The sequence below is a fragment of the Megachile rotundata genome, chromosome 9 (assembly GCF_050947335.1).
Source record: "Megachile rotundata isolate GNS110a chromosome 9, iyMegRotu1, whole genome shotgun sequence".
Lineage (NCBI taxonomy): Eukaryota > Metazoa > Arthropoda > Insecta > Hymenoptera > Megachilidae > Megachile > Megachile rotundata.
In genome coordinates this window covers 17,237,852-17,252,260 of record NC_134991.1, presented here as the reverse complement: position 1 = coordinate 17,252,260, position 14,409 = coordinate 17,237,852, and the positions used below count along the sequence as shown (strand labels likewise).

Sequence of the window (14,409 nt, the reverse complement as noted above, 5' to 3'; positions counted from 1 at the left end):
GCTGATTGCAATTTTAAATTTCTATCGTATATTTCGATTTGCAAAATCATCGATTCATGATTTCTAAGATGGTCACTTTCCACATTGATAAGACTTGGCTCCGAATTTCGGGACTTTCAAGAATTTCGAAGGCTTTGAAAAATTTGAAAGACCGAAAGCCGGAATAAAATTCGAATAGTGCGAGAAGTTGTAAGAGGGAGTAATACCGAGGAGTGCGGTGGTGCATCGTGCGCGAACACGTGCGTGGCGGCGCGTGTGCGTGCACATACAGGCGCCAAGGGATGCATGCGTCCGAACCTCCGCCTCCTTCCTCCACACGGATGCCACCACCACCCTGCGGACCTATATATTTCCCGGAGGGTCTCCCACTTTCGCCACTATCATTCCTGTCGCGGCTGCGCCAGCCCGTGTGACCGCGCAAACGTGAGTCTGCTCTTCGGCTTTTCTCTCCTCGGAGTTTCCTCGGCGGCCGGTTATTCGCGTACACCTGTCCGCTCATTTTCTTCCCGCGAATTTCTTATCGGGACAACGACCGATACGCGAGATCGGAACCAGTTCCTCTTGGTGCAATTTTTTGGGAACCGTTCGCGACTTCGACGTTTCATCGAAGACCGAAGAAATCGAGTTGTTCGTACCGGTTTGGTGCTTTTTCTTTGTACGCTTTATCGAGAGAAAAAGCAGAGTTTCAGATTGATCGTGCAATTTCTTTATCGCGGCTGATTCGTGTTTTGACTCGGGATATGTGTACCACGTGTGGTGAGCCCGCGAATCCACCTGCTGCTCCTACTGAATGGGATTAGATGAGGCACGACGGTACGTCAAAGTGTTTGCGTTAATTTAACGTTCGTTTTAGTCGGTGGAATGATTTTGTAAGAGGTACGAGATCTGTGTTTACGCATTACGTTCATCAGTAGACACGTGAGACATAGTAATAAAACTGTTTGCACTAAGTGTTGGTGGCACTGAAAGATTCATCTGTTCGATGTGTATTTTTACATTGCTAACGTAACAATCAAATGCACAATATATATGTAACACAGATCTACAGTAATATCGTAGAAAAAAAATTTAATACTATGATATAAATACAAAATCATTGTACCACAGGTTTTGTATCGATCGATTTTGATTTGCAGAAGATTAATCGTCATGGCGATCGATTTAATTGATCGAAACTATCAATATCGATAATCGATAGTTAACTACTAGTTCTAAATTTAAACTCCTGTTCGATAGTTATCAGTTTCACGAAGAAAAGAACTGAAATCGTTAGTCATTAATCTAACTGAACTAATTTAATTGTCAACCCAATCTATTATGTACTAATTTAACCAATTACAGATCGATTAAGTTAGAAATTTAATTGCCAATTACGACTGATAAATACTTCAATTACAGCATAATACAAGTATAACCCTGTACGGTTAATTTTAGCAGTGAAGCGGGAAACAAAAGTAGTTCATTAATAACAGGAACGATTAACATTAATTTGCAGTTTGTGAATACGTTTTTTAAATTCCGAAGTATTCTTATGTAAACGACGTGCAATTATCTAAGCAAGTGTGAATCCAAGGTTTCAACGCGAACAAAGAACATTTCTTTATCAGAGGAATCGTAACGATACGACAGAAGTGTTCGAGAAGAGACCGTAAACGGGTTCGAAATTAATTCGGAGACGAACCGTGAATGGGCCGCGGCAAATTTACAACTGATTTTCCAGCAATTTATCGTGGGTCCACGCGTTTCTGTACCGCGACAGAACGTGAGACAAGGCGCATTCTTCACAGCTGTTCATACAACTAAAGGCACACGATGTCGTGCACAAGAAACCGTGAATAACAGACGCCTCTTTATACGACCGTTCGCCAAGTAGCGACTTAATATATCGTCCTGTAAATTACCATCTCGCGACTTTTATTCTCGCGCCCTTCTAGCTTTCAATTTTTTCCCCCATTTTCCAGCTCGATTCCTGATGCGTCTACAGACCGCAATTTATACCGCAAAGATGTTTTGATCGATGACGCGTTTTTTTATCTCATCATGGGATTATGACCCTTTCAAACAGCACAGCTTCCTTAAGTTCGAGTTTTAATTAATCAGACAAGAAAGGGAACGCTTATTGCAATTAGTATTTTTAAGGAATATCTACATACGCGTCAGCAATGGAACCAAAAGGAAGCAAAGTTCATGAACTAGTCGAATAATCCAACACCTCGGATAGGGCGACAAGGTTTTATTACACAACGAGAAAAGCTAAAACTTGGGAAGGTCTTAAGGCGATCAACTCTAACCGGTCTAAAGGCGTCCGCGGTTTCCGTGCACGGAACACCGTGATTTGTGTTGCATCGCGTCCTTCTTACGCTCTATATCATTCAACTGGTAAATGAGCTTTGCCTTTAACGTATCGCGACGTTTCTCATGCGCAGGATGGCCTGAGCCTCGGAGCAAGTCTTCATGGATCGTTCACGAAAATCGAGAAATGACCGGAGTCCCGCAGAACTTCCGTGGCGCCGCCGATGTTCGCCACGTCGCGGCAACATGACGGTCAAGAATTTCGGGTAAGTTCGCGTATCGATCATTTGGTCGTTGATATTTTTATTACCCGCCGCTACGTCGCTACTTACCACGGCGTTAACTAACTTAACTAGCTGGGTGTCTATCATCCTCGAATAACTCTATTTCTCTCTACACAACTTCACCACCTTGTAATGTAACACAGTTCAATTTTTGTAGATCATGTTCTTCGTCGATATAATTTTTTTAATGAAAGTTGACACGTTAATGTTATGTTTGAAATAACACGTAAAGTTTCGCACGTAAGTTTCCTATATCAAGTCTCATCACACCAGCATGATAAAAAGATTGCTATGTAAATTAAAGGTTAATAAGAGACACTACTAAAGAAAAATTTAGAAAATAAAAGCTCCGCTTTGTGGAGCTTATTATACTATAGATCGTTCAGATTACTTTTTTAAAACATTTACACCGTACGTCAACGTTATTTAAACACGGAGCGCAAACGAGCTCGAACGTGCGTAAACGCGTTACCGATGCTCGTTTTGTTTAAAAATTTCATCCGATATCGCCCCAGGAACTTAAAACCGAAAAGCGTTTGATCGACAACGAAATACAGGGAACAGAACGGGCAGCAGTATATTGTGCAGTTTATAAATCGATGAAATATTGTACACAATCGTTAAAATACTCGATATGCGGTGATTAGAAGTCGATCTTTACGGCGCTATTCTGCTTTCTTTGGCTACGAAAAATGACTCGATTTTATGACCTCGCTCGTTAAGGACCATTCGATGATGACGTCTGCTTCCGTCGACAAAAATTCATATTTCTGTGTCCCTTCGGAGGAACAAGCTAGATCGGCAAAAAGTTAAAGGGTAAAAAATGAAAGAGGAATTTGTAAGCGATTTGTGTCGAAGATTCTGTAACCGCGAACATGTGGTTCGGAAACAAGGAGAAAAAATAACGATGACGATAAAAAAAAAGTGGCAGAATGGTCCGAAATACGATCGTCCCTCGATAACTCGTCATTTTAACGAGAATATCTCTTTCCCTCGTGCCGTACCGTAGATACAGGCAGTTTATTTTAATACAGACACCTCGTAATAATTCTCGATGTACATCGTACCGAATGAACGGACATCAATCCTTGCCCTCGTTACTTTCGATGCTTCAGGCAGAGGGTCCCTTGTTATCCGTGCAGTCTCCTTTGTACAGCGTATGCATGCCAATGTCCGCGCATAATTACCGGTTTCGATTACCGATTGACCAACAAGTGAGCCAGATTTTCCGCGTGTACCGGGAAACGTTTATCTCGTGATATCGTCCGATGAAACCTCTTTTTTATTATACCCACCTTTGACGAAGACAGTTCGTTTCGTTTATCGATACAAGTTAGACACGAAGAAAAATTGAGCCTGATGTAAACTGTATTAAAATTTCATCTCTGCAAAAATGCATCGTACATTATTCTGCATATTCGGCATTATACATGATCAAATAAAAAATTCTTTTGATCTGCGTATAAAGGTAAATATTCATTTCAAACTCTGCATGGAAAAACGTAATAAATTCCTCGGAAGAGAAGAGAATGGTCTAAAAGTTCGTACAATGGATCAACGGTAAAAAATTCGCGGACAATTCTAAAAATCTCGTGCCGTGCGAATTAATATTCGTTCATAACTGGTCCCTCTATTAATTTTTCACTATTTTTGCAAACGAATTTCTGTTAAACAATTCCTACGTTCCAAGAATTGTACTATACACGTCTCTCATATTATAATCAAGAACAATGGGTTCAGGTAAAACTTCGTTTACATCAACATGGGAGCATTATACAATAAAAATAAAATAAAATTTTCCGCTTTAGCACGATCGTGTACAAATTTCGCCAGCCTATCGAAAGGGATTAATACGAATAACGCGATTTTGCAGCCATCAAAGAATAAAATTCACGATTACACAAAGAGTCGAGAGCCGCCTCTTCTGTCTGATAACCGTGAAAGTAACTCGTGCATCACGACCTGTGACATTAATCCTCCGTGCAGGGGTAGATACGGTCCGAAAAAGGAAGAAAAAAGAAGGAAGAAAGCACGCGAACAATAAGCAATCTGTAACGGACATGTAACAGTAATTATGTTGAGTCTAGACGCGCGCGTACGATTATACATACATGTACCCCATGCATGGATTACACGCGGTGTACATTACGCATGGCATGTGATCGAGTTTCTTCGAGTTGGTGCGCGTAGCTCGTTCGCTCGTGACAATACGGGGTGACGCGAAAATACGAGTGGCTAAGAAATCGGGAAAGTTCCGCTTCGTTCTGAAAACTTTTCGTCACGGACAGTTGTCGATCATTACGCTCGTTTATCATTTTCTCGAAGAAACTTCTCGATCTTGATGACTTTCAGGGGGCTTTACATTCGACGATTGGACATAACTTTTGATGAGGAAACTTCGGAGACAATTTGGTTTTTTCCCTTTATATTGTTTCGTTGAGCTTAATTTTTAAGTTTCCGGGAGATGCTAAAGGGATATCGAGATTTTTGTTCTTATAACGACTGGAACACAAATTTTGAATTGCTCGCAAATGTTCAGCGCGAACGAAAGTTTGTACAAGTCGTTATAAAGTTCTCGGTGCCGTGTTTTGGACCGACTGTTAATGTCCTCGTGTCCAAGGCACGGGCCTTACTGATGCTTCCACCAGCAGACCCAGACTCAACATGAAACACACTTTATCCCTTCTTTCATTCATCTTCCCTCACTCTCTTCCACGCAACACGACCACTACGCTTCCTTCCTCTTCCCTCGTCGCCGAACGAGGCCCCTTCTTCCTTACCTCCTCTTCCAGGAGTACTGTTAATCGTTGTCGAACGACTGGTCGCTTCTTGATGACGTAGAACGATCGATCATACGGCAGTCAATGCGTTTCCGTTCGAAATTCGTGTTACGATATGCAGGAACGTTCAATGCGCGCTCGGTCTCTTCATTTTTTCCTTAGCTGACGATCGAGCAGAACTGTTTTTACGCGTTAATTAATCTGCTTTAAAAATACTTGCCGAGAAGCGGATGCAATGATAATAGCCAGTCATTGATTCGCGAGTCCAATGTTTGCACCGACTTTTTTAGTCGCAAGGAATCGAGATTACAGGAATTTTCAAGGAGGTAAAAAATAGGGATGTCGAAAGGATTTCGCTGTAGCGATTCGGGAGTCAATGAAACGCACCTTTGAGACCAAAGGGTATCGTTTAATTACGGATCAGCTGTTGCAATTGGGGCGTGCGTGTCTGCACGCGTGTACCGATCGATTTATTTTCAAGTATTACGAGTATCGAGAGGCTCGCACGCTAGCGATCCCATCTCTGCGCAGAAGATAGAATTGCCGCGAAAAGGCAGCAATAAACGCGGTCCACTCGTGTATGTATGTACAACGAGTACTATTCATAAGTCGGGTCGAGCCTAAAGGCCGTAAGTCCGTTGCTTCGAGCATGGCGCCTCGACCACCTCGTAATTCTCGTCGGGAGGCTTTTCTTTTCCGCCGTGGCTCACAATTAGGCTCATTATGTACGCACATGTTCGCTGCGTTTCCGTTGATTTGCACGCCACCTCTTTGGACCAAGTCGAATCTGACTTTTTCGCTTAGTTTCCATTCACTAAACGACTTTTAAGCGGTGTTGTATTTCTAACGAGACAAAGAAGCTTGCGGTTCTTCGTTTACCCGTGTTTAGTTAAAGAAGACGATGCGTCAACCAAGTTACAGTTCCGTATTGCTCGTCGACTCTGTTATCGAGCGTGGAGGTCCAACAATATCGACATCTTGTGTGTCCAATTCGCGAATGAAATATTTTTAAATCGCCTCTGCTCGAACGGCGCGAACGTCTTTCGACGGAGGGCTTCGTGACTCAGACCTTTTTTCGGCCTTCATAATTTATGCGCTATTGTGCGTGCCTTCCGCAATTCTATATTTAAACTCTTCCTTGAAAGGAAGATGACCTTTCGATTCAGCGAATTTAGTTCATTGAAAGTTTTATCAGACGGAAATTTCCAAGTTTCTAAATTACAAATTACCAGTGTGGGACTCTCTAACCTTTTCCTAAGTTCAGAGTTTAGATTCGCATTTCCACCCTTACTCTTTGCAAAGAAAGTCTGTAGCCGAGTGTCGGACATTGTATCGATATATTAAAACCTCTACGAACATCCTATATAATGACAGTAATAACGATCTAAGTGTCTATTAGGAAACAGTGACCCGTAACGTTCACGGAAGGCGTGGCAGCAAATGTTATTGTCTAAATCGAATGACGACCCCCAAGTTGATTGAACAACTAGTTAGAAGAGAACATAGGTATCGTGCGCGGCATAGACTGAATTCCAAACGAATGAACGAGCGAACGAACCAAGCGGGCGGTCTTGGCAGATGATCATCCGAATGCATCTTTAATTCCACGCACTTATCACGAAATCAATTTAAACGTTGTCCGTCGGTTCGTATATGGCGAGGGGCAGCTTTGTCCATGCCGATGTGGATCGAGCATCGTCCGTTCTGTGTTGGCCTTTCTCGTTTCGTGCCGCTTGGAATAGCGTCGTCCAACGCATAAAGGCCATTGTTGCAGGAAAGGGACGACGACACGCGAACGAACGAAACGCAATGTTTCTCCTACGGCTCATTCAGCATGCAGTTGCCGAGGTTATCGCGCTCCACGGACGTTGATAGAATACGCATCGTTGAAGGGGTTGCGATGCAGTGCCAGGGCGTCCCCGTGGCTGTCAACGCGTCTCGAAACCATCAACGTCCTCGCAGCGGGACTCAACGTGCGAATCATCGGACCTTTCGACGCCCTTACGACGCGTCGATATACCTGACTCGAACTTTTTGCGATTTCGAGGGACGAGAACTGCTACGTGATCGGCCAATTTCGAAAGGATGCGGTTCTCGGTAATTCTTTTGTCAGGAAAGTCCTATACAGGGTGGTGCAACTTATCGTACGTGTAGATTGTTGCAACGTCATGCGCGAGAAATGACGGGAGAACTCTGCATCCGGTGCAAAGTGAGAATATCTCTCGCATCGAGGATGGTACATAGAGAAGTTGAAATTGCGGCGCATTCCCGAACGTTGCCGAGTCAACGATCGGACCATGGCGGAAGTTCCGCTAGCTTTCTCCGTTTGTTCGGAGCAAAAGGGATTTCGAGGCGTCTTTAGAAGGAAAACATCGTTCGAAACATCAACAGGCGGTGCACCGGCGGGTAAAGACCGTGTTCGTGACACGGCACGGGGCGGCCGGCAAACAGTAATTTCCGGCAAAATGCTGAATCGGAGCGTCTATTTCGAGACGGCCGTAACAACAACGGATCGATGACGTTCTAACGATGCATTCCTGGAGCGACGTTTACCGAGAACGCGTGCTGTGAACAGAATCGATGCAACCAGTTGCTGCTGTATGTATACCTTCGTCTCGATTCGATAAACGAAATTGTGCACGCGTTACAAGAACCAATAAACGCATAATTTATCAAGTTTGATACATACAATGGAGGAAACGGTTAATTGGTTAATTAGTCGGTGAATCGTTATCGAGTCGAAAACGAATTATTCCCTCGCATCGTGGTGCGCTTGTCAGTGGGCGAACGAGCGAAACATTTTGGCCCCACGATTTCGCCCGTTTCTACGGCGCAGCTTAGCGTTCGTGTACGTGATATCGACAAGATATCAAAAGCTGTTTTCCCGGGAGCGACGTCGCTTCAGGGATCACCGATGTACGTTATACATCGTGCACAGTAGCGCTGTTATTATACAGAACATAGAAACAGAACCGTTAATTAAACAGGATTGAACGAGTGGTACCGATCGATTGATTGAACTCGAGCTGGACCTGCTGGACAGGAACTGCGAATAATCAAAAGAATAGTCGAACACGAATGTTACTTTTACGAGCGAGTTTAATCAACCTTGAACAACAGCGAAAATAAAAATGAAGTTTGATCAACGTATCGTTAAGAGAGAACAGGGGGTAGTTAACCCCGACTTCGAGTCCATTAGCCGGAAATTTCTTGAAGATATCGGTAATTTCTTTCGAACCACCCGCGAAACGAGGTCGTAAATGAAATCGTCACCGTAAGGTGCGGTCCGTGATGAACAGAAGGAAAGGTCGAACACGCGGAATCGAAATTGCGCTCTTTAGAGAGCGTATACGCGTCACGACTCGATTCTTGGCTCGCCCACGATCTCGTTCGAAAGAATAATTATAGGTTTCGCGTATACGAAGGGTAGAATATAAGATGGCACCGCTGGCGGTAGCGGTGGTTCACGTCAAACCACGCTATCTCGCGCTCACTGAAAAATAAACGACCCAGGCACCGTTTAATGCCGCTTTCGAAGCTGTACGCCTCTCCTTTCCGACCGAGAGAAGTTACGAGACCTCGTGAGCGCCTCCGTTCTTATCTGATGCATCCGGTATGCGTTCCGGGCTTGCACGGTATACAATACTCCTACCTGGATGATGACTGTCGGCCATATTTACGAGACTTCTTTCGCGGATTGATCCTCGAATTCGTACTTTCTTTCGAAAAGGAACGATACCCTCGGTGTATCCAGCTGGGGACCAACATAGGTTCAACTGCACCTCGATGAGTCCTTCGAGGGACGAAAGACTACCCTTTACAAATTTCAAGTCAATTGGTTACATCTAGTACATCAAAGTGTTTAATCCCCGGCAAAAATCTGTAGGTGACTCAAAACCAGAAGTGGTAAAACGAGGAATTCGATATCTAGATGTTTATGGTATAACGCACAACTCCTATATCGCAACGAAATGTTACTGTCCGATTAATTCCAGCTACACACAACGAGATAGCAAAACATGTTTTCAAATGGATGTCCGTTCGAATCATAGAGTATCCCATTATTCGAACGAGAAATCATTGGCAGAGGAGGGAAATCAGCGAGCTCCGCAACAATAATTCTCGACTCTGAACATGTTTAGATAATAATAGAGTTTCATTGTACCGCAATCAGCGATGCATTAATGAATGAAACCGTAGAATAATGCTAAACCGTATAACTCGATGCTTGATACTTGTAAACTTCCGCGTTCACGCCGGTTGGAACAACGTTCTCCATTATGTTGTATCGTCGCGGTAAGATAATTCGAAAAAAAAATAGGTTAAACGATCTTTTTATCGGATGTTCGTCTTCTGTGATGCTTCGAGGAAGTCTCTGTTGACGGTGAAAGTTGACGATAACGTTAATCTGGTGGGGATGCGCTATGTTACAAAGTTGAATCGTTCGCGATCATTATTCACGGATACGACTCGTGGTATCACACATCGGAGCTTCCCGTTTTCATTCACGAGAGAGAATGAAGATAGGATTCTATTATCGTTTAGATGTTTTCTAGTTGGCAAAGAACTGCTCGCATGTTAAATTAAGATGGACATTTTATTTGAATAGAACAGGGAGAATAAATTACAGCGGTACTTGGTACCAAGAAATTTTACCATAAATGGCCATTTTCCAACTCCACATCTTTTCCAGCGAATGTCTTTCAGAAGCAAGGTCGAAAGGTGTATTAGTCTAAATACCTAAACGACTAGAGCACCGGTGAAAACGAGCTCGGTAACAGCCTCGACACGCTATCAGCAGGTCAAGAGGATCAATTTACAAGGTGTAGAGATGCGTTCACACTCGCTGAACGTAACGGGGAGTAGGCGTTAACGTCTTTACTTATGCGTGGAATCACGAGCAGAGAGGAAAACGCTTCGTTTCACTTTCGAACCGACTGGAAACGATCCCGTCCGCGGATACAGGAGGATCGACTACGCGACGACAGGCCTTCCATCAAACGAACGGACGTCGATGGGAACGACCGTACGCCATTACCCTTTTCGTCGCTCGTTATTTATACGCGATTCGTGCTCGAAGCTTCTCCGAGCCCTTAATCACTCGTCCTGCCTTCCAACCAGGAAACTTCAGGTTTATCCTGTCGATTCTTCGCCAACGACAGATTTACTTCCTTTTCTGGGCTGCTGCTTTCAAAGTGATTCTCGAATCGCAATGAGGCGATTGGTATGTTCCTGAAGAGCGACAAGTGGAGATATAACGCTCGGTGATACAAGCCGTGAAAATACGGCGCGCATCGAATCTGACGCGAAGCGATCTAATACGTGACGATACCACGTGTGGCAATATTTTTCATATTCTACATATGCACATCTATTCGCCTAGGAATTCTCAAAACGAATGTCTTCCCCAAACATTTTTGCTTACTTTTTCAAAATTCCCAAAGGTCGTTGAACTACCACCTCGATTCCCTACAAAGGCAAAGACGCGACCCTGGTACTTTTGCACAGTATATCAGAGTATCGCGGTTTATCACGCAGCTTCCATATTTACAACTCGGTCCACAAAGCAATTTTATCATCTAGAAAATATGTTTTCGAGTAACATTACCTTGGCCCGTTACGAGAGGCCGTTTTTCAACGGTCAACAAGGACGCGAAAGTCGAGAAGAGAAGAAGGCGCCACGACGATCCCACACGTGGATCCTCGCTGCTGTTTCGTATCGAACACACGGTTGACCGGTGACCGTGCGTCCCATCAAGTCGTTCATTTTACGAGACTCCCAAACAATATGATTAATAACGAGGCCACGGCCCGTGTCGTAAAGCACGCGACTAACGAGTCCTCAACGACACTCGTTGACAAACGTTTCCCTGGGCTAATTACGCCGTGTCGGCTCGGGATTGGAATCCTAGAACTCTTAAGGTCGATTTACATCATTCGTAACGTGCTTACTTCGCATACGCTTAATCACGAGTTATACTACTTGATAGTTATATTGTCATGGTCAAATCCCGGTTCAGTTGCTCTTACGTATGACATTTTGTCAATTGAAAGATGAAACTTTTATAACAGACAATTAGCAAGAATCGACATTTACATACGAGATACAGAGTCTTCAAAACTTTAGTGGCTTTAGCAAGAGTAAGAAATTGTCTCACAAATTAAAATATACTTATGGACTCTGGTTATATTAATTTTTGTTATGATGGACATATACGACATAGGTGTATGACGTTCGTCATTTATAAAGTCCGTGCACTATAGAAAACAGCTGCTTGCTATGACAAAATAAACGGCCGAAGGACTTTTGGTTACGTAAATCTGGTTTGAAATTTATGTGCATCTCTAGTTTGAACGGAGCTGTAGCGTTAGTTGTCCCTCGGTGAGATTTACGACGGTCACGGTCCGCGTGCTGACTAGTTTAATAAAGCCGCAGATGAGCACGGAATGCATGGAACGCCTGGAAAGAATTGACGCGTTCTTCTCCGCAAAATTTTCAGCGGTGAATTCATTTTAATTGCAAAGTCGCCTCTTACGATCATTATGTTTGGCGGCGAGGTTTATTTAACCTCGTTGTGTATGCAACCTCCTTGTACCCATCATTGCTGACATTTCTGTCATTCTTATTGCGAAGAACGAAAAGATCGTAGCGACCTATTTTTGAAAGAAATATCCTTGAAACAAATTATCATGCAGGCTTCGTTATAAACGGATCACTATTTGCGTTTATAATTTCGTGAAACCTCTGGACGAGGAATAAATTGTATCTAGATCTTGCAAATTTTTTTCAACTTTTAAATAATATTTAAATATAACTGTATACGAGATCAAGCAAGAACTGTACGATAAGGTCGCTGTTTCTTCCGTCCCACCTTCGATTGTCTAGGGTCATATTTCACATACTGACCTATGAAATACTCACACTAGATATCTATGTAGTCTCGACATAAGGTTATTAGGTGGACGAAATGTTAGGCACGAGAAAGTTCAACTTGAAGATAAAACGCGTATCATTTCAGGAACAACGTAAGAAGTTATAAGGTCTCGATGGAAGTTTTAAGATTAGAGAAACTGCAATGTTTATAATTGAAATAATTCCAACTAGATTTTTCATTAAAAGATGCAATAACGTTGTACGTCATATTTCATTTTATCGACAGAATCTCGACGCTGTCAGCGTAAACCATACGTAATGAAGGACAATTGAGTTCGGGTCACGGATTACACGATAATCACACTTCGTTCAAAAACACATCCGGGGATCGAATGCATCGATGAAGAAATTATTTTCGCGTTTACAATTACGCATCGTCGAAACTGTTGGAATCCAGGCTAAGTATCGGTTAGAGGGATCCGAATGCTCGACAGGGCCGGGAACAACCACTTAAATCAATTAATTTCCGATCGTGCTGTACGGTCGTCGAGGGGGCGTTAACTAGCCTCTAGACTTGGACTACCGATAAAACCGAATTCCATCGTGTCTAGCCTCCTCGACGAACGTTCCCTTGTGCCCAGGATCCGACACATCGAATTCCAGTTTTCTCATGGTCTATTTTTGCCGACCCTTTAGAAACGCCGTTCACTCGTACCTTGATACGCTGTAACGATCTTCGACCGCGGAACATTCGCCAATTTGCGCTATGTTCCAGCGAAAATCACCGTCGATATTTATTCACGATCACCATAAACGTGTTCGTTACACCTTTACGGTGCGAGCACTTTTTGATCGACCGACATGCTTGGAAGATTAACGAACGATCACGAAACGAAATCGATTTTCCGCTACGCGTCTCTCCCCTTTCTACTTCTTTTAATTCAGCGAATGGCCATTTCTCGGGCTAATTGCCGGATCATGAAAATCCCTTAATTGCTAAATTCCAATTTCTATAATTCTGAATATCCAAATGACCAAATTAGTCAAGTTGGGATCACCCGAATGGGAAATTGGATTTGACAACTCTGTCCACGCTCGATCGCTATACACCCGGATGCCCGTGAGCTTTTCAACCAGCATTCGATCTGTCCGTTACTGCTCTAACCGCTAAAACAATCAGAATATGCTCGAAGAATCGAACCCTGACCACAGTAAAGCGATTTTCCACCTCGACTATTTACACTGGGAACAACACCGGCTTTGTATTGCACCCTTTTCATTTGTGTACTTTGTCATCTGAACCCTGTGATACGCAGTACACTCAGGAAAACACTTTTCGAGCGGAACAGCGATAAAAGAAAAGGCGACTCGAATAGATGTCCGACGAATGGTGGTGTCAGGGGTGAGTACACGGAAGTGAACAAGAGAGGGTAGTGTCACTGGGAGATAAAAAAGAAAAATTTAGCTAGCTACCTTCTACCGGAAGGATCAACTGTTTATTCAGAAAATATTTGCGAGCTTGAAAATTTTCACTCTATCGTTGTGTAAAATTTAGAGCTTCAATCGATTACTCTGAAAAAAACGTCTTCTCTTCGTAACGTTCTTGGGACGAAATAGAATTTTTTGTTCCGTTTGAAGGGCAATGGGGGCACCAGATCTAATATTATCTATGTCGAGAACCCTGGTGCTCTCGTCGTTATCGGACTGCTAAACTAATTAGTTGTTAGCGCCGTGCGTCTCTCGGTCGCTTTCATCGGCTATTAAATCGATTAAATCGAAGCAAAGGCTCTGGACAGGCGCCACGCCAACGAAATCGTGCTTCGGGTGCATCAGATGCAGCGGCTCGAGGCGACCTCTTCCTTTTTTATCCAATTCCTGCTAGAAGTGTCGTAAATAATACGATAAGGAAGTCGCCGCCTTGGTGGCCTGTTATCTGGTCTCTTAGACCAGATACCTCGGGCATAAATTCGCCGTGTTTGACCCAACGAGATCCATCTCGTAGTTTCCTTCATAAACTGGGTCTACGTTGGCGCGAGCTCTCCGGCTGAATCCTGGAGCGATTTATCGCTCCTGATTGCTCTCTGGTCGACTATTGTTCACGTCACGCATTCCTCCGAGACTGGGATTCGCGTTTGTGCGCTAAGGTGTCTCTTTCAGTTGGATATATTTTACGAGCACA

The 14,409-nt window shown here is 43.5% G+C and overlaps 1 protein-coding gene across 1 annotated transcript in view; it reads left to right on the top strand.

Moving 5' to 3' along the window:
- Positions 1 to 365: 365 nt before the first annotated feature.
- The window catches only part of LOC100875467 (thrombospondin type-1 domain-containing protein 4), a 37,862-nt gene continuing 23,818 nt past the window's right edge, over positions 366 to 14,409 (top strand). The window contains exons 1-2 of the mRNA XM_003707833.3: positions 366 to 813; positions 2,427 to 2,558. Coding sequence (XP_003707881.1) covers positions 2,455 to 2,558 — 104 coding nt within the window. The 5' untranslated portion in view covers positions 366 to 813; positions 2,427 to 2,454. The remainder of the gene's footprint in view (positions 814 to 2,426; positions 2,559 to 14,409) is intronic.